At 34.0% G+C, this 18,632-nt stretch overlaps 1 protein-coding gene across 6 annotated transcripts in view; it reads left to right on the top strand.

Annotated features, from left to right (window-relative positions):
* The window catches only part of LOC123270360 (calmodulin-binding transcription activator 2), a 115,798-nt gene that overhangs the window by 44,579 nt on the left and 52,587 nt on the right, over window positions 1-18,632 (top strand). For 4 of the 6 annotated variants that reach the window (XM_044736367.1, XM_044736364.1, XM_044736366.1 and 1 more), the window contains exon 4: window positions 17,226-17,317. In XM_044736367.1, the coding sequence (XP_044592302.1) occupies window positions 17,226-17,317 (92 nt within the window). Of the gene's footprint in view, window positions 1-12,276; window positions 13,573-17,225; window positions 17,318-18,632 lie in introns of those variants that run through there. The other 2 variants (XM_044736369.1, XM_044736368.1) reach the window with 2 other exon arrangements.

Below are 18,632 nucleotides of genomic sequence, written 5' to 3'. Positions count from 1 at the left end.
TTCTCTGTAAGGATGTTTTTTTGCTGTCTCAGGCATTTTTTTATTAGAAAAATTGTTATTTTGTAACTAAAAAAAATTTATTACGAAAGTAAAAAAACATTTCTATATGGAGCATTGAAAACTAAAATGAAGTAAATTTTGGTTTTTTTGCTATAAATTCGTAAACCACCGAAATATCAGTCTCCTGGGCTGTCCCATTCCCAAAATTAAAACTTTAAGACTAAATTTTAAGTTATTCGTCAATAATATATAATTTGGTCCATAATGTTTATAAACTTAATTAGTTTACTAACAATCTTCTTCAATAAAAAGTACCGAAAATTAATTTGTTTCATTAAATTCATTAAACCAAAGTTTGTCCCAGGCATTTTAAGATCAGTCCCCTGCCAGAAGTTCAAAGCCAAAAAAAATAAAAATCCAGCGTGTTATTTTACCTTTTGTAAGGTTTATAAGGATCTAACTAGCCTTGAGTTAATAACGATAGGGCTGTTAGCGCTTTATCGTTATTTTATTTAGTGTCAAAGCACCGTTTGTGCTGAAAATATGTGTCTGGGCCACTTCAAAACTCAGTCCCCTGGCAGCTATTTTTATTTACAATTTATTTATAAAATTGGATCCATAAGTCTTAATATTATTCTAATTAATGTAAACATTCATTGAGAACTTGAAAAGTTGAATGCATTGAAATAGTTTGCTTGATTTTCCTCAATTTGATGAAAAAAAAACAGTCCCCTGGCAAGCAGTCCTCTGTCATGTTATATGGCAAAAGATACACAAATATCGAAAAAGCAAAAATTAATTCGGCTGTTTATTTATTATGATTAAGCTGATAGTTTTGTAGCCCTTAATAAGTTTTTTTCTAATAAAATTAAAAATAATTTGGTCGGACAATTTTGTACAGATTTAAGACGTCCTTACACTGATTGAAAAACAATCTTGATTCAAGAAACTTTTTTTCTTCAAAACTTGAACTCTTGAAATTAGATATAGATATATTTCTTTCAAAAATTTTTGTCTCTTGGTTCAAAATAACAATTAAAGACGATTTAGTTTTTGAAATATACTTTGATGAATTATTTTAAGTTTTTTTAAACGATAATGTTATTTTGATTGAAAAACTGAAATGTATCGATTGAAGATAATATAGCTCTTAAGCCAAGAAAATCTAAATCAAGACAAGAAATTCTTAAAGAAAAATAATCATTTGTCTTCCAAAATAAATTCTTAGATCAAGAAAATATCTCTTGAGACAACATAAATTTTCTATCAGTTTAAAGAGAATCACCCATTTACAAGCACCTCAAGCGTTGTTTGTTCAACAATTATAAATAATTACTCAAACAATTGTTATATTCGCCCTTTTGGCATTTGTCACGTGACAGTTGACTAAGAAATGTCGGCATAAGATTTGATGAATCATATCAAGCATTAAAATTAGCCGTATTAAGCCATATCGGAAAATTAAGCACGGATAGTTTAGTAGCCGGCAAATGGATACACAACTTGTTAGACAGGTAGTGGTTTGAAGCGAACAGCCCGCTCATTGTCAGCTACGGACTTGATTTGGTAAGGAGTTTGCGGTAGTTGGTAAAGAGCTTGGGAAATGTGGTTTGCGAACACCTTACCCTAGCCGTCAGAGTTGCTTTTGTCAAACTATAACTATAACTATAACTAGCACAACTACTTTGGCTGTTAGAAGTACAACAACTACAACTACAACTAGCAGTGGTATTGGCGACTATTACTAGGGCCACCACCACTCAGCCTCCCCGGTAGTGTCTTGTAAAATTGACGGGGTGAATTCAGTAGCGTCCCCTCTACTGGAGCGTTACAGCCGGGAACTGGGTCATCCCGGCTTCAGAATTTATTATTATATTCGGGTCTGTTCGGCTCATTGAGTCTGTGCAAAAGTCTCGGCACGCGTCTACTACCCTCCATCCTCCATCCTGGATCCTCCATCCCAATTCAACCCATTGTTGTCTGGTCTCCACTCTCTTTGTAGCAAACGAATCGGTCAAGTTCCATGGATGTTCTTTTCACTGCAGGCGGAAGGGCTTGGTCCAGAACTTTTTATCGTTTTCCGTTTCTGGCAAACAACGCCAAGAATTCCTTAGATGGTTTTGAGTAAAGGAGAGACAAACTCCCTCCAAACAGCCAGACACGCTCTTAATGTCTCGCTGGGGTTTCAGAATCCAAGAGGTTTAAAGGCTGTCTGGAAAGAAATTTTGGAGAAAAATTACTGGGGAAATTACAGGAATCAAGGGTCAGTTCTCAATTCCTGATCTAATTACAATATTTGAATCGTTTATTTGAGAAACCCCATTAGTCGAATATATTAAATTTTTCAGGAGAAGCAAAAAACATTTTTCTCGGTTAAGTTTGCATTAACATTATGAATCATTGATGAATAATAATAATGTTAGTATCTCGAAAAAATATTCGAGCATGAAAAAATTTAATTGTTAATTACTACTATTCATAATAATGATTTGAAGTTGATTGACTTATGGGGTTTCTCACCAAAACGAACAAAATAGTAATAAAATCATTAATTTATTAATTTTTCTCCGTCAATCATTTATTATATTTATAAAATAAAGTACAAAATATGTATTGGAACTACAATTAACGAAAATTATAATAAATCATCGGTTTTTAATTTCAAATTAGTGAACTGAGAGTCAACAATAAAACAACATTTCAATTTATCACGATCTAACTCTATAAAACTAAAATTGCAAAAATTATTGAAATTAAAGTATTTAACAGTAAATATAATATATTTTTATTTGGTTATCATTAATTTCAGAATTTGAATCAGTTAAATCAGAGTTAACAATAAAACAACATATTTTTAATTTTAATCCATCAAGCGAATATTGTAAAATTCATTAAAATTCAAGTATTTAACAGTAAATTTAGTTTCTAATTATCTAATAATCAATCATTTTAAAATTAAAGTCAGTGAAATCACATCAAATAATAAAACAATAATTTAATTTAATTTTTTCAAACCCATACTGCGAAAATGATTAAAATTTAAGTATTTTTCATTGAACTAAATTTTTCTTCTCAGAAGAAGTTTTTTTAAAAAAAAAAAACAAAAAGATATTTATTTTTGGAATTTTGAAATTGAATGTTTATTCGAAAAACCCCATAAGTCACTGACTTATGGGGTTTCTCAACTAAACGAGATTTATATCGACCAATTGGTTAGGTCTTGAACACGGATTTAATATTGTTTGGTGCTGGTATAAGTCAGGGGAAATTAAAAGTACCGAAAAATACAATAAACCGGATTTCGAAAAAATATGACTTATGGAGTTTCTTAAATAAACGATTCATTTGATAATTTACAAATACAATGTCAAAAAATATTGAAAAGTACCATTTATTTTTACAGTAGTATTGAAGTTAACAATAATAAACGTAAAAAATTAATAAGATTTTTAATTGAAATCAATTTAAGTGTTCGTATTTCCTATCGACTTTAAAGCGGCGCTGCAATCGCTCAAGATTTGTCAGCTGTAGAAAAAATTACACATTTTCGTAATCAGTTGTTTCTCAACGACTATTAATCTAACAACACTTGCATATCATTTAAATTTAACATTATTAAATTAATAACAATTATATTCCATACGTGGGGTAAGCTGGACTAGAATATTTTTTTTAATTTTCCAAGTTCGGTAAACTTTATTGCCAAACTTTAAAAAGTATTGCTGTAACTAATAACTGATAAAACAGCGCCCTGAATTTCATGAACTTAAGAATTTCAAGTAAAATTTCTTTCCGTGTTACAAGTGTAAATAGACGTAGACGTAGACGTAAACTAGAACCCGAGCGTGGAGATAATGTAAGATAATTAAATGCACCGATTTCTTTTACCTCGATCCTCTATCCGGCATTCGTGTAAAACACGTCGTCTGTTTTCATTTGAAATGTTAATTACCAGCAACTACTGTACCGTCAGTTTAGATAGACTTGCTAGTAGCAGTTAAGTATTATCAGACATAGATAGGTGATGTAGATGACAAAAAAAGCTTTAAAGTTCAGTGTCCCACAGGGTGTAATGAATCAAAATTACAAATGGTGGTTTGGGTTAGTCTGGAAAATGAACCCTCCCTAGTGTCGAAACTTCTCCTGTTGTACTTGTATTAATTGATCGAATTAAATAACATTTGCCGTTGGCTAACAGCATACAGATACAGTGAGTTTATTTAAACGGGCCGATACATCTTTATTCCCTGCGGAGAAGTCTTGCCGAAAAAATCACTCCTCATTTGTATGAACGACGAGTGCTACTCGAGCTAAGTTTTAATCACCCTCGTATTTCCATTCTTATTTTTTCTTCCTCCTCTTTATTCATTCACTCACTCTTCCCTCATTCCAGCTATTTTTGTTGCTATTATTATTATTATTATTATTATTATTATTATTATTATTATTATTATTATTATTATAATTCTTTTTTTTCTTATATTCAAGTCTCCTCTTTTTAGTCCTCTGGCTTCCTCTTTTTCCGCTTACGTTATTCAACAACGCTTGCCCTCTCGTACCCACACCCGGTTTTTCATTTTAATAACCATTAAAAGCCATCAACTATTATCTGGTTCGTGTCGAGCAACGACTACAACTATGTCGTCGACGAAGAGGACGACATAGACAGACAAGACTCATTAATTACGTCTCTGAATGCCCGGCCCATTCTAAGTACAATCGATATCTCATCTTTGTTATAATTATTAAAGAATATTATTATTCTCATCGTCTTGTTTTATTTTTTTAAACAAGATAATTAACTTCGTAATTAATTTCACTGAAAACAGCCATTATTTATCCCGTCAATTAGTTTTTATTATCCTCTTTTATTTTTATTCCGCAAAAAGTTTGGTAACTAAAGAATAGTCATCGCTTGTAAAAACAACTGGGGAAGTGTGATGACCTCCAATGTAATTGCATATCAATCCATCAATCACTAATGCAACCCGGATCCAATGAATATCAATGATATTCCGTTAGTCCACAATGTGGTACCAAAACTTTGGTAACATTCATTACAATTCAGACAGTACTTGAATTTTAGAGGTGCAGTTGTGAACTCTCTACCCTTCCACACATTTCTCATGACACTAACCCACCCTGGTAAGCGTTACTGGGTTATCATAACCCACTGTGGACATTGAAGGTTAAAAGTATAGAAACTGAAGCTAACAAATGTATTTGCACGATAAATTTAACGTCGAAATATCATGTTATTCATTAATCAAGATTGCTTCAACTAAAATTTACGAGTTACCTACTATTGACTGTTTGAATTTCCACAAAGTTCGTGGTATTGATTATTATTGAAACCAGTTTTGTTTAGTTAGTCTGCAAGAATGGTTTGATTAAATCCTGTGAAAAATTTCTTGATATGATCTCAGTTGAAATTTGCTTCATATGTAACTTTTAGGACAAAATAAGTGAATCGTTTATTTGAGAAACCCCATAAGTCAAAAATACTAAATTTTTTAGTAGAAGCAAAAAACATTTTTCTCGGTTAAGTTTGCATTAACACCATGAACCAATGATGAATAATAATAATGTTAGTATCCCGAAAGAATATTCGAGCATGAAAAAATTTAATTGTGAATTACTACTATTCATAATAATGATTTGAAGTCGATTGACTTATGGGGTTTCTCACCAAAACCAACAAAATACTAATAAAATCATTAATTTATTGATTTTTCTCCGTCAATCATTTATTATATTTATAAAATAAAGTACAAAATATGTATTGGAACTACAATTAACAAAAGTTATAATAAATCATCTATTTTTAATTTTAAATTAGTGAACTGAGAGTCAACAATAAAACATTTTAATTTATCACAATCTAACTTTATAAAACTAAAATGCAAAAATGATTGAAATCAAAGTATTTAGCAGTAAATATAATATATTTTTATTCGGTTATCATTAATTTCAGAATTTAAATCAGTTAAATCAGAGTTAACAATAAAACAACATTTATAATTTTAATCCATCAAGCAAATATTGTAAAACTCATTAAAATTCAAGTATTTGACAGTAAATTTAGTTTCTAATTATCTAATAATCAATCATTTAAAAATTAAAGTCAGTGAATTCACATCAAACAATAAAGCAATAATTTAATTTAATTTTTTTAAACCCATACTGCGAAAATTATTAAAATTTAAGTATTTTGCATTGAACTGAATTTTTCTACTCAAAAGAAGTTTTTTTGAAAAAAAAAGAAATTTATTTTTGGAATTTTGAAATTGAATGTTTATTCGAAAAACCCTATAAGTCACTGACTTATGGGGTTTTTCAACTAAACGAGATTTATATCGACCGATTGGTTAAGTCTTGGACACGGATTTAATATTTTTTGGTGCTAGTATAAGTGAGGGGAAATCCAAAGAACTGAAAAATGCAATAAACTCGATTTCGAAAATAATACGAGTTATGGGGTTTCTCAAATAAACGATTCAAGTGATGAAAATCTTTAACAGAGGTATCGCTAAATCATCTTACAAGAGTTGGCTTCTGGGTATTGAATTCTAACATAATGATCATTTTTGTACTCCTTTAAGGAGTAATTTTTCTGTTCCTAATTTTCGGTTTAACCGACTGCTAAACAATTTTTGGTTAAAATAACTGCCGAACGTTAATTAACAGACGAACTTTCTAGAAACTATCTAGATGAGCTCTTATCAACAAGATCAAACAAGATCTAGCCTGATATGAAAATTGGCTGGATCAGGAAATTTTTCACGGTACACGATTCCAACAACAAACAATATCTATTCCAATCCTGACCAGATATAAGGAAATATACCATCAGATAACGATCTAATTGGATGTGGTTTTATACAACTGTTTACAGTTATAAAATATTCTGAATGATAAAATTTAATGTACTTTGTGTGATTATGCATTACATAGTCTGATAAAGATACATGAAATCATTTAGCATTAAATAAATGATAAACTCTTTGGCCAATTTCGGGAAAAGAAGTCTACAAGAAATACTCTGTCATGAGAAGGAAATTCAAAACGGAGCATCAACAGCAGCTTATCATTCCGGAGAATCAAGCAATTGGAGAGAAAACAAACTGTCCTTAGATGTAATCGTAGGGGCTACTGTCGGGACTTTTATTGCAGAAGGTCTGTCTCTACCTTGTTCGTGGATTAAGTTACAAGTCATCCTGGAATTGAGCTTCTGTAAGAAAAGAAACCTTTAAAATTGTTAAATTAATGATAAAAATTACCGGAGAAAATTATCCGAAATTCCCCACGATTTCTGTTATTTTCACGGTAAATTTTAATCAAAATTCCTTTCCCGAATAGTATATGGTCTATTCAGAAGGAGCTACGGCGTACCTTACAGAGTTAGTAGACATGAATAGAAGATAACATCAATATCTCCTTGGGTGTTATCTCGATGAGTGAGCTCCTAAATCCCATAATTCGATTCCGGATGAATCGATAGCTGAATCCCCTTCTCCTTACGGAGCGTATACTAATCCAAAACCAATTACCTATTACCCTAGGTAGGGACATCAACGTTGATGTGCACCTGGATAACGAGGATCGTTAGATGTAATTTTCCCTAAGGCAGTCGCGCCGTGAGGTGAACGGTATCGGTATACAGTGTAGGGTAACGTACGCGTGTCATACATTAAGTGCTTTCTCCTAAATTACCATTTCGGGGCTAGTTGTTGTTGGTTTACTGACCAGCAGGAGCGTTAGAATGGCATCCCCGATTCCTATGAGTTATACTAACACCCAAATTATCACGGCCTTAAACTAACTTGCTCCAGGAATAGAGGATAGAAAGGAAAGGGTGAATTTCATGCTAGAAGGTTGAGCGATGTTAGTCCCTAGTTCCGGTGATATTCGCCAGAGCGGCGTGATTTCTAGTCCCGCTCTCTCGATTGTCATAACTATACATCATGTAAGGATTCAGTAAAGGTCTTTACCTAACTATGGCTATATTGAGGGCTTAAGGCCGAAGGAAGATTGTTTCTACACGGAAAAAAGTTTGGTTGAAATGAAATTTTGAGTCTTGTAAACTTTACTGACAAACTTTAAAAAGTACTGCTGTTACTAATAAATTGTAAAGCAGCGTACTAGATTATGATGTACTCTAGTAATCTTATCAGGAATTTAACAATTTAAAGAAAATTTCTTTCCATGGATAACTTGAAGAAAGCAATCCAAAATGGCATGATGCCTCGCAATTGAGTATCGATCTTAGAACACCAGAGTATTTCCTGTTTTTTGGGATTTCAGATGCTAAAGAAGACGTCTGGTGGCTGATGGCACGTTCAATCGTCCAAAGAGGAACGTAATTCATGAGAGACGATCTTTAAATCGGGGTGTGTGACTGAGATCAATCTGAATTCAAATAAATTTGCCACTCGTGCCTGTCTTACGCGACTCAAAGCTATAAGTACGTCTGTTTGTGCCTCGAATCTTGGAGCCCAACTAGATGGACTGGCATCTTCTCGTCTTGTTTGTCTGTGCACATATATATGTATATATATGTGTAGTGAGTGAAGCAAATGTACTAGAGAGCTCGGATGATCCCATATCGATTGTTTTTAGCCGGTCCAAGACGTGACGAGCAAGTTACGATCAGCTTATATGTCTTTTCCTTAAGGGGGATGAAAAAGTGGTCAAGCGTGAAGAGAACGTGCCGTGGACGAGTGCTCGTCTTGCATCGAATAGATAGATATAACTATAACCCTGTAGTGTACTATCGACAGACTACATAAACTGAAAGACAGAGAGGAAAGTAAGGCATTGAAGAGGAGGAGGATAACTTCAATGAGGTGGACTAGGTGGCTGAGGTAGATGAGTTCGGAGCAAAAAAGGACGGTAAAGCTAGTTTAGACGCGAACCTTTGCCAACGGTCTATTTAAAGCCAAGGGGCTACTACCACTGGTAATTTACTGGCTCAACACCGAGGAAGAGCAACGGAAAAAATATAAAAAATAAAGCTAAATAAGGAGGAAATAATAATGAAGGTAAAAAATATTACACTGTAAAAAAATTCTAGTGAATTTTTATTTTCATTACTCGGAAGAATGAAGTAGAGAAATCAGACACTTTGCATATGGAGTTTAAAAAATCTAATGTGAAAACATTTAGATATGTTATTGATGTTTTTTCAGGTACATACTACGGAAAAAGGTTGAGTCTCCAGATATATATTTTGTAATTCTTAAACGAATGACCATTTTTATCATTCAATAAAAATAATAACGAATTCATCCGGAGTTTTATTTTTGTTAATAAGGAGTAAATTTGATTCCAAAGGATCAATTAAAAATAATCCTATCCTTAAATTTCCACCAAAGCAATAATGATAAAAAATATTAAGCGGAAAAAAGTTAGACACCTTAGGGGATGGCTCCGCACTTTGACACGTGACCCAGTTTTATCGGGGGTTATGTAATTGATCGCCGCACGCTCGTTCTGTCCCGGTAACGTGCCGAACGACTACCGCCTTCCACTACCATCGGGGTTGGGTTTAACGTTGTTTCTGTAGTAGCGATGTTGGTAATAGGAACAGGAGCAGGAATAGGCTGTTTAGCCAGTTCCTGGTCGCAGTAATGCGACAGCGTAATGAGTGCATGCACGCGTACAACCATCGATCGATTGGGTAAAATGCGCGTGCCACACATGACAACACGGAACTTGTTACAATGGATGATGTCTATCTCAGGTATATCATGACTGTCCACTATGATAGTGTGTATAGACAAGCGAGACACTAACTAACTAACTAACTAACTCACTCAACCCTAGCTGGTGCTTCACCGAGCCAACCAGTTTACTGCTCGGGATTGTGGCAGTGTGGCCTAAACTTTACTACAACTAGTGTTCATTATTAGTGTGTGTATGTCTCCATGTCACTCACGGTGTTACCGATCAGGAGCGGTCGACTGCCCGTCGACATTCGCTGTTGGTAACGAGTCTATCGATTCAACAAAATCCACCAAAAAGGCTCCTGTCTGTCCATTAAACTTCAGACCCGTCGATTCAATAGATTAAATGGGCATGATCGATTACAAGACAGCCCGGTGACACTTTTTTCCCACGTTCTATTTCCATTTACAATAATGGATAAATGTCGCGCTACGCTTTCCTGTATTTTGCATCTAGGATCTGGACAGACCAACAAAAATGGGGAAGGGGATCTAAAAGAGAGAGATAGTCCGTCAATCACCAGTAAGTGAAATGCCGGCCAGAAAGTTCTCTCTTGTGGCTCGTACTCGAATTATATTGTTGGAAGGATAAGGATGCTCGTGCAGACTGTATCACGAGTACTGAAGTATACATGTGTAACCGGAAGTCGGGCTGCCCGGAAACTTGGGCGCCGTAGACGGCTACGTGGATAAATAAGTCAGCCGAACGTCCTTCGTCCGGGATCACCAGATATTTTTCCGAGACAGTAAGTAACCTACCAGTAAGTAAGTGAGCTACAGAGGAGCGGACATCGATCAACACAACTTTTATTCTTATTCAACATGCTCTATAGGTTATTTATTTTTTATTACTTTCCTTATTCCGTCTACTCTGTCCCTTCCCTTGCTTTTATTTTTTATTGTGTGGTAAAACTTTTACACGTTGTAAATAACAGCACCCACTGTTGGCAGTAGCAGCAGCAGTCCTAGTAGTAGTATGTTGGTGTCGCTCTCAAAACTCCATAGTTGCTGTTTGTTATATCTTTATAAAACGTAAAAGAGAGTGTAAGCCGTTGACGAGGGGATGAAAAATAAGGGTCAGGTTGCTGGGTTAATTACCACAGCGCCCTGTTAAGTCCCGCGAATTTTATACCCCGACCGTGTATATAATTTATTTCCCCTTGGCGGTTATGTTAGAGGCAATCGCTAAATCTCTATATGGGCATTTAGGAATGTTCTAATTAATCAAACGTGGCTCCTAATTCGGGATCAAGAGATAGGCCAAGGACAATCCTGCTAAACAAATACAACATCGACAGAGCAATTGTAACTTCCCGTTTAGTCAGCATCCTTCTCTTTCTTTTAATACAGTGGCTGTTAGTTTACGGGGTCACTGAAAGGTGGCAGCACCACCTTTAAAATTCTAGAAACCGTCTGGCACGTCTCCCCTCTGACCCCTGTTGGTAGCGCTCCAAGTCCCGGTAGCATCCTTTTTATTTAAAATAAATCTTCTTTTTCTCATAGAACACCATTTTGTCGCTCTTGTGACTATCTGCCCGGTGTACCATAAAAGGTAGAGCACGTGCGATGAGCTTTCACGGTGTGAAAGACCCGATTGGCCGTAGGCTACTGTTAAATCTCCATACCAATAGTGCCACTGGATCTCCCACTCCGCCGTGCTAACGTTACTTTAAATACTTATCTCTCCCTACTCTAGCCTCCCTGTCCTCTTGGACTCTCACTCCTCATTCTTGGTGTCAGTGATGTACGCATAATGCCAGGAGCGTTAATCTCCGGTGCCCCTTCCCTATTCACTAAGTCACGTGTTGCAAACAACCTAAAGAGGTTAAGCAAATGACAGGACAGGTGCTTGACAATGGGTGGTTTCAAATAAGCCTGGGGTCCAAAAGATAGACCTACTAAAGAAAACTAACAGCTATCCCGCGTGGGCTGGATCCTCCATATTGAAAGCGGCATTCTTTATTTTCTTTATCTCTCAAGGCAACCGTTCCAGTGGATGATGAGATAGATCTTTTGATCATGTAACTCGTAAATTATGCATGCTCTACTCTGTTTATACCCTCATCCTCATCCTAAATGCCTAGGTTGTGGCAGCCAGGGCGGCTTTCACTCACCACCCTTGGCTTTGAGATCGCATTTACAGTTTGCGCACCACTGACGTGAGCTACGAGCCAGCCAAGTATACCAGGGTGGTAGTGGAAGACGGGACACTGATAGGGACGTTAAAGGGGTTACTTTTTACAGTAACCGTGGATTCCAAAGGCTGGAGAAGCTAAATGTGGAAGGGTAGGATGAGCCGGAGGAAAAGAGAGCAGGGATTCGCCGCCAGGGTAGCTCGAACTCTACCACCAGGGTTACATTAATCCCCCTCTCGCTTTATCGGGTTCCAAGGGACACCCCTCTCTTTTCCTTCCATAGACTGTTGAATCTGGTGGATGCGAGTGTGAGGGTGAGCTCCAGCCAGAAAGGGCACACTCGCAAAAGGACTCGACAAAGTGGGGATTTTACATCGAGAGCTACCAAAATAGGAGGGTAGTTGTGTTGGTGGTGGCGTGCGCAAGGGGCTAAGTAAAATCGCCAGTTGGCTCACTCTGCGGCTCCCGCCGCTCGGGAGCACACACGCGGGGCCAATCTTACTTACTAACACATACCTTTATTTCCACTAACTATTTTATTAACTTAACAACTTACTTACTTACTTATTGTTAAGTTACTTACTTACTTACTTACTTCCTAAAGCTGAACCAATAGTACTATTATCCGTAGTTATATAGTGTGATGAATTTTGTAAATACATAATCTTCCTCTGCAACATTGTTGAACCTTAGGAACACCAACTTAAATCACAGACGCTATTTTACTACTTAAATTAAATGGGTTTTGCCTAAACGGAAAACTTATAAATGCTCAAAAAATACAACCGGATCTAACATTTATTTACAATCGATTGTTAATGTTAATGTTAATGTTACGGATGACTACAGTGGACAATTTATAAATTGAAAGATTAGTGAGATCTATCTGGTAAGAACAGTGGAAGTGCTGTGACAGTGAGTGAACAATATACGGATCCAAGAAAAAAATAAATTTTTTATACTCCTAAGTGTTGTGCTGAGAGGTCCAATTTGTAAGACAAGATTAAATATCCAGCGAGGGCGCTTCTGACGCACGCGTCAGATCCACGTGTACATTTAATATCACAAGCTTCTTTTTTACTTAGACATTAGTTAATTAATTAATTGTAGATTAAAGCAATAACGATCAACGAATTTGGCTGTGCAAAGTCCTCCGGAATTGTAATTCCGAGTTTACTGACTTTAATAATAATAATAATAATAATAATAATAATAATAATAATAATAGCAATATTAACTTTAATAATAATAGTTGCAGTAGAAGTAGAATAAGTGAGGAAGAAAAAAGAAGAATAAGAAGACGAAGAGGAATTTTATTATCCGTTTTGGTGCTCAAGGATTGTCGAGTCCTCTTGACACAGAATCGAGTGCAGAATAAAGATTTCTCTGTATTTTACAATCTAAACTTTTTCTTACGTTGTTACTCACTTGTCCGTCTGAAATAGTTATTAACAATTCGTCCAAGCGTCTTTATTATTAATTAATTATAATTAATCGTAATAGAAGAAACAAATTTGATTGTAGAAAAACTCTATAAGCGAGAACTAGCCCGTTATTTTCCCTCCAGCTGTTGGTGTATGCTAAACAAAAAGTAAAATATTGATCAATAAGGGCACTCGATAATTGGCAAAGCGAAACTATGGCGGGTTACAATCACGCGAATTCTCAACGGGTCGTCTACCACGCGACCTATCCAACGCCGCTGGCTCCAAGTAAGACTTTTTGTTATTTATACACGCTATGTCTTTACTCAGATTTATTTTAAATTGTTACTTTTATTACTATTAAAATTTAAATCATAATCATAACAATAAATAGCTTTACATGCATTGAATTATCAAAAGTAATAACTCATAGTCCCTAAAATTTAGTGCAGCGGTAAACTTACATAGTTACTAATTATAATCGCATTGACGCGATAAGATAATTATCAAAGTTACCAACCAGGTAATTTAGACCCGAATGATAAAAAAATAAAACTGGTGGTTCTGTAGAGCAAGTGCCGTACTTTCTTCAGTTTCAGGTTGGTCTGAGTAGAATGTCGTGATTTGTAGAAGCACACACTGGGAATGATGATGCCTGGCGGATAAGGAATGGAATTGGCTGTTAGTTTGTAGGCAGTCAGCTAACTTTCAGGGTTAGCTCTAGTTGTAATATAATTTCCGAGTTATTTAGAGGCAGAGTCTAAATTCGTGATCGTGTTTGGAATTGGTGAAGGAAACAACCAGTTCACATTGCTTTTTAGCGTTTTCTATCTCAGTAGTTCGTTTGTTCGTTTAATTTCTTCGTTGGAATTAGTTGATAGTTTTGAATCAAAATCCAGCGAGCGTGTAGACATCAGACATGTCGGCACAACATGATCGAGGAATCAAGTGTTACTGTCTCGATGTTTAGTTTTCCGTTGAAACTGAAGGAAGGGTGAGTAATTAAACTTCGCTACCCCTGGTACTAACTAGTAGTGGGGGTAAGGCGTATCAATTTACAATTGATGTGACAGAGTTCTGCACGAATAACTTTCACTCGGGTGAGAGAAGCCAAGGGAGTAGTTTAAACCAACAAATAGTAGGACAGGGGGTCGCGTGCTCCTGAATATAAATTACGTTAACGAGGGAGAAATTTCGCGTTACCTAGAGCTCAAGGATTATCAATGCAAGCGAAATCCATTGCGACAATTGTATTTCCTTTCGGACAATTAACGCAATTAGTCCCGTGGTCGGAAAGCCCTCTGTGTGTGTTCCATTCCACCGTCTGCAAAGTTAAACCGGAAACTCGACAATTCATACCCGTCTGCTGAGCTTTACTACCATTTCACTTGCTAATCGTACTTAGATTCACGTTAATTAACTTTTAACTTAGATCTATTCATCGAACTGGTAATAATCTTTTACATTTGGTTGTTTGTTTGGTTGGTTGAGTCTTTTTCTATTTTTTCCTCTTAGTTTTATTGCAAGATTGTGGAATTATTGTTTCGAATCCTTGTCCAACACGTAATCCGGTGAAAAAGTTTTAAGTAATTCTTATATTATTCTGGTATAAGGAAAAACAAATGATTTAATTTTTGTGTCAAGAATTTTATAAATATTTTTTTTTACTCTAGAAATAACTGGAACAATGGAAAAAAAGTAAGCCGTTTCTACCGGGGATTTAAGTTCCATTACACTCAAAATCTACCTGCATAAAAATAAAGTTTAAGAGCCATTTTGCTTAGCATATGCACTGTAAATTCATTTCTGTGAAAATTCTGGATTAGTTATTATTATTTCGCCGTGGCTTTTAGTTTATTACTTTTAAAAATTTATAATTTTATTATATAGTTTAAAATTCAAATTTTGCTCAAATGATAAGAGATAAAGAAAAATTGATGATTCTTTGTTGTAGGAAATTAAATTCTCTAAAAAAAGCTTCTTATAATTTTTTCATATTTTCAATCTATAGCTCAACTTTTGACTTTGAACATATCCAAGTACGTGATCTAATGAAATATTCCGAAAATTGAAATTCTGGCTAAATTCTACGAGATAGAGGGAAATTGATACACGGAAAAAAGTAAACTGTATTAAATAATAGTTGATTTATAATAAGTAATGATCAACTGCTAAAAATTACCATTTCAAACAATAAAATCGTGATTTTAATAATCACTTTATAATATTTATCATTTAAATACTACAATTTATTATTTACATGCAAGAAAATACAATTTCAAACAGTAATATTCGCTATGTGAATGTTGAAAATGTTAAAATATAATAATTAAGAATTTCGACTTTGATATTTATCATTTCGTACCTTAAAAATGATCGCATGATATGTAAAAAATATAAACTACAGTTACTAAATTTCTATACAAGTAACGTCAATAACCAATTTACAAAGTAAAATGGTAAATTTTAAACGCAACGCTAAAAATCAAACTATAATTATTGACTTGCTTTTTACTGTATCGAATGTTAAATTCTCCGAGTGTGAGACCTCCCCTTTTCTTCATAGTATAGACTATATATTGAAACGGCAATTTCTACTGTTCAAAACTGTAGTTTTTTAAGATAAGAGAGTCGTTATTTACTATAGTGATAGCTACTAATCACATTTTCGATATTAAATTATAAATTGTGGCTTTTACGCTTTCTACATTAAGTTTTGTAATATTTACATTTGTGCCACCCCGGAATCGGAATCGGAATTCGAGTGAATTTTACAGTTTACTTTTTTCCGTGTAGGAAATTAAATTTCTATAAAAAAGTTTCTTATGATTTTTTCTTATTTTCAATGTATAGCTCAAATTTTGACTTTGAACATATCCAAGTACGTGATCTAATCAAATATTCCAAAAATTGAATTCCGCATTGAAATTCTGGCTAAATGATACGAGATAGAGCAAAATTGATGGGGACCTTTTTAGCAGAAAATTGAATTTCCTTAAAAGAAAGTCTCTTAAGTTTTTTTTTTTGTATTTTAAATATTTAACTTACAATTTCTAAAAATTGAGAAGAAACAATTTAGATTTTTAAAGTCTATGATTAAAAACTTAATCAGATCAAAATTATCCTAAAAATTACCAATTACCAACAATATTACAACCAAAAATGTTATTACTACCTATTAGAGAAAGCCTTATTTACTTAATTCGTCCAGGTTTTTTTTTTTTCTCTAGATACTATCAACTTGCTTAATTGAGTTATTTAACTTTTGTTCTTTATCAAGATTCAGCAAATCCAAAAATTGAAGCATATGCATAAAACAAAACAAAGTAGCAAAGAGAAAACAGAAAATAAGCAAATCCAGTTTTCCGTAATTTACGACTTTAATGTTGTACCTTACGAGAAAACAGGATAGGCGGCGACATCTGGAATCTGGTATTTACTATTTTATTGTGGCGCATAATTTATGATCTCAAGAATTCATTTTATTTATTTTATTAAAAACTAAGAGCGTCTAGCTCACATATCCGTATTTATTTTATTTAACATAACCCACAATGCTATTCACGGATACAAGGGTTGACCCACATTTGAAGACTCGGGAGTTTGTTAAAATTTATCCGATCCAGAAGACACCAACTGGTAATATTTGCCATTGAAAGGAGGTCAGCATGTTCTTACCCGAATCCTTTTTTTACAGCCCTTTTTTATCACGTAATAAACTTAAGGGCCCGGCGGCTCGGAGCTTGAGAGTTCACCGTCCGAGTATAACAAAATAAGTTTTTATACAATAATTTATATTTTCCAATATAGCCAGGTCCTTCTTTCCTGTTCCTTACTTACCTTTCGTAAAGGTTCAAACGTGTAATTTCGTTCACGTAATAAACCCAATTGAAATTTATTAAATTGCAAGTGAAAACTAATGTCTATTTGTTATATTGTAGACGGGGATCCAATAAAGCTACCGGAAAACTTGGAGACACTACCACGTGCTGAGCACTTTCCGACCCAGAGGCACCGATGGAACACCAACGAGGTACTTACATATCGTAATACACAATATACAATATACAATTTCTCCCTTTAATACGGTCATTCTATTCCGTAAACGAGCACCCGGCTCCCGGGCTCTAAATAGCAATATTCCTACCACTGTTAAGCTGAATTCACACCGAGTTCCCATACTCTTTAGCAAGTTACATGCTTTTAAAACTCGTTACCCGGAATTTCGTTTTCAAGTGTCCAATAAGGGAGAAAGTAACTGCAAGTTTCGAGTATTTAACCATAAATTATTAATTTTTTCTTACTGATGGTTTAAGTTTTTCTTAGATTTTTTGTTTAATTTACAACGGATCTCGATTTTTCCTTTTTAAATTGAATTTTTGACTGAAGAATCAAAGATAAATCTGAAATAATAAGGACCTTTTTTGTAGAGCATAAAATTTCTTATATAAAAAGTATTAATCATTTTTCCATATGGGACATTCCATAGCGACTGGTGGGACATTTGACTCGGAAATTCCGTCAATTATAAGCTTTAATTATGTGACTGAAACTTGTACTATAGTAAAATTTATTTTATAATATAGAAGAATAACTAATTAACAACATCCCTTTGTCAAAAACCTCGATTACTTTTTAAGTTTCTCGTAATTATCATTTGACTGAGTGTGACTGGTGGGACATCGAAAAATCCTTCTCTCTTACCAAAGGTATACTTAAAGTCGAATTACCGTTCGATCGCTAAACTTTTAAAAAATACTTCTCTCTCAATACAAAATTTATCCTACAAACATTCAATATTATGAATGTTTTTTTATTGTGACTGGTGGGACAGGCATTTGTGACTGGTGGGACAAGTACAAAATGTGTACATGAAGTTGTTTATTAAAAAGACCTTTATATTATTTTCAACCTTAGAAACATTATTGTTTATATATTCAACTATAAATTATTTAGGATAATTAAAAAAAAACTAGTTAAAAAACACAAATAAAGGATTTATCATGCTGATAATCCGATCTTGATAAACTTAGGTGTTAATTTTTAACGAACAAAAAAATTTGTTCTTAAAACTTTATAGTTTATTATTATTATTATTAATAGTATTAATATTAATATTATTATTAATTATTAGTTTATTATTATTAATAAATATGTTAGTTAATAACAAACATAAAATGAATTTGTTCTTAAAACTATTAAAATAACATTTGACTCGGATACAAGTTAGTATGGCTGAAAAGTTACTAAGAGAGAAAAATCAATTTTCTTATTGATTAAAAAAAAATTTCTTTACAAATTAGTAAAATATAAACTTTTAATAATAAATTAGAATGAATTAGAGAAAT

Source organism: Cotesia glomerata, linkage group LG8 (assembly GCF_020080835.1).
Source record: "Cotesia glomerata isolate CgM1 linkage group LG8, MPM_Cglom_v2.3, whole genome shotgun sequence".
Classification (NCBI taxonomy): Eukaryota; Metazoa; Arthropoda; class Insecta; order Hymenoptera; family Braconidae; genus Cotesia; species Cotesia glomerata.
The sequence above is the reverse complement of the archived record's forward strand: the minus strand, read 5'-3'. Positions and strand labels throughout refer to the sequence as shown.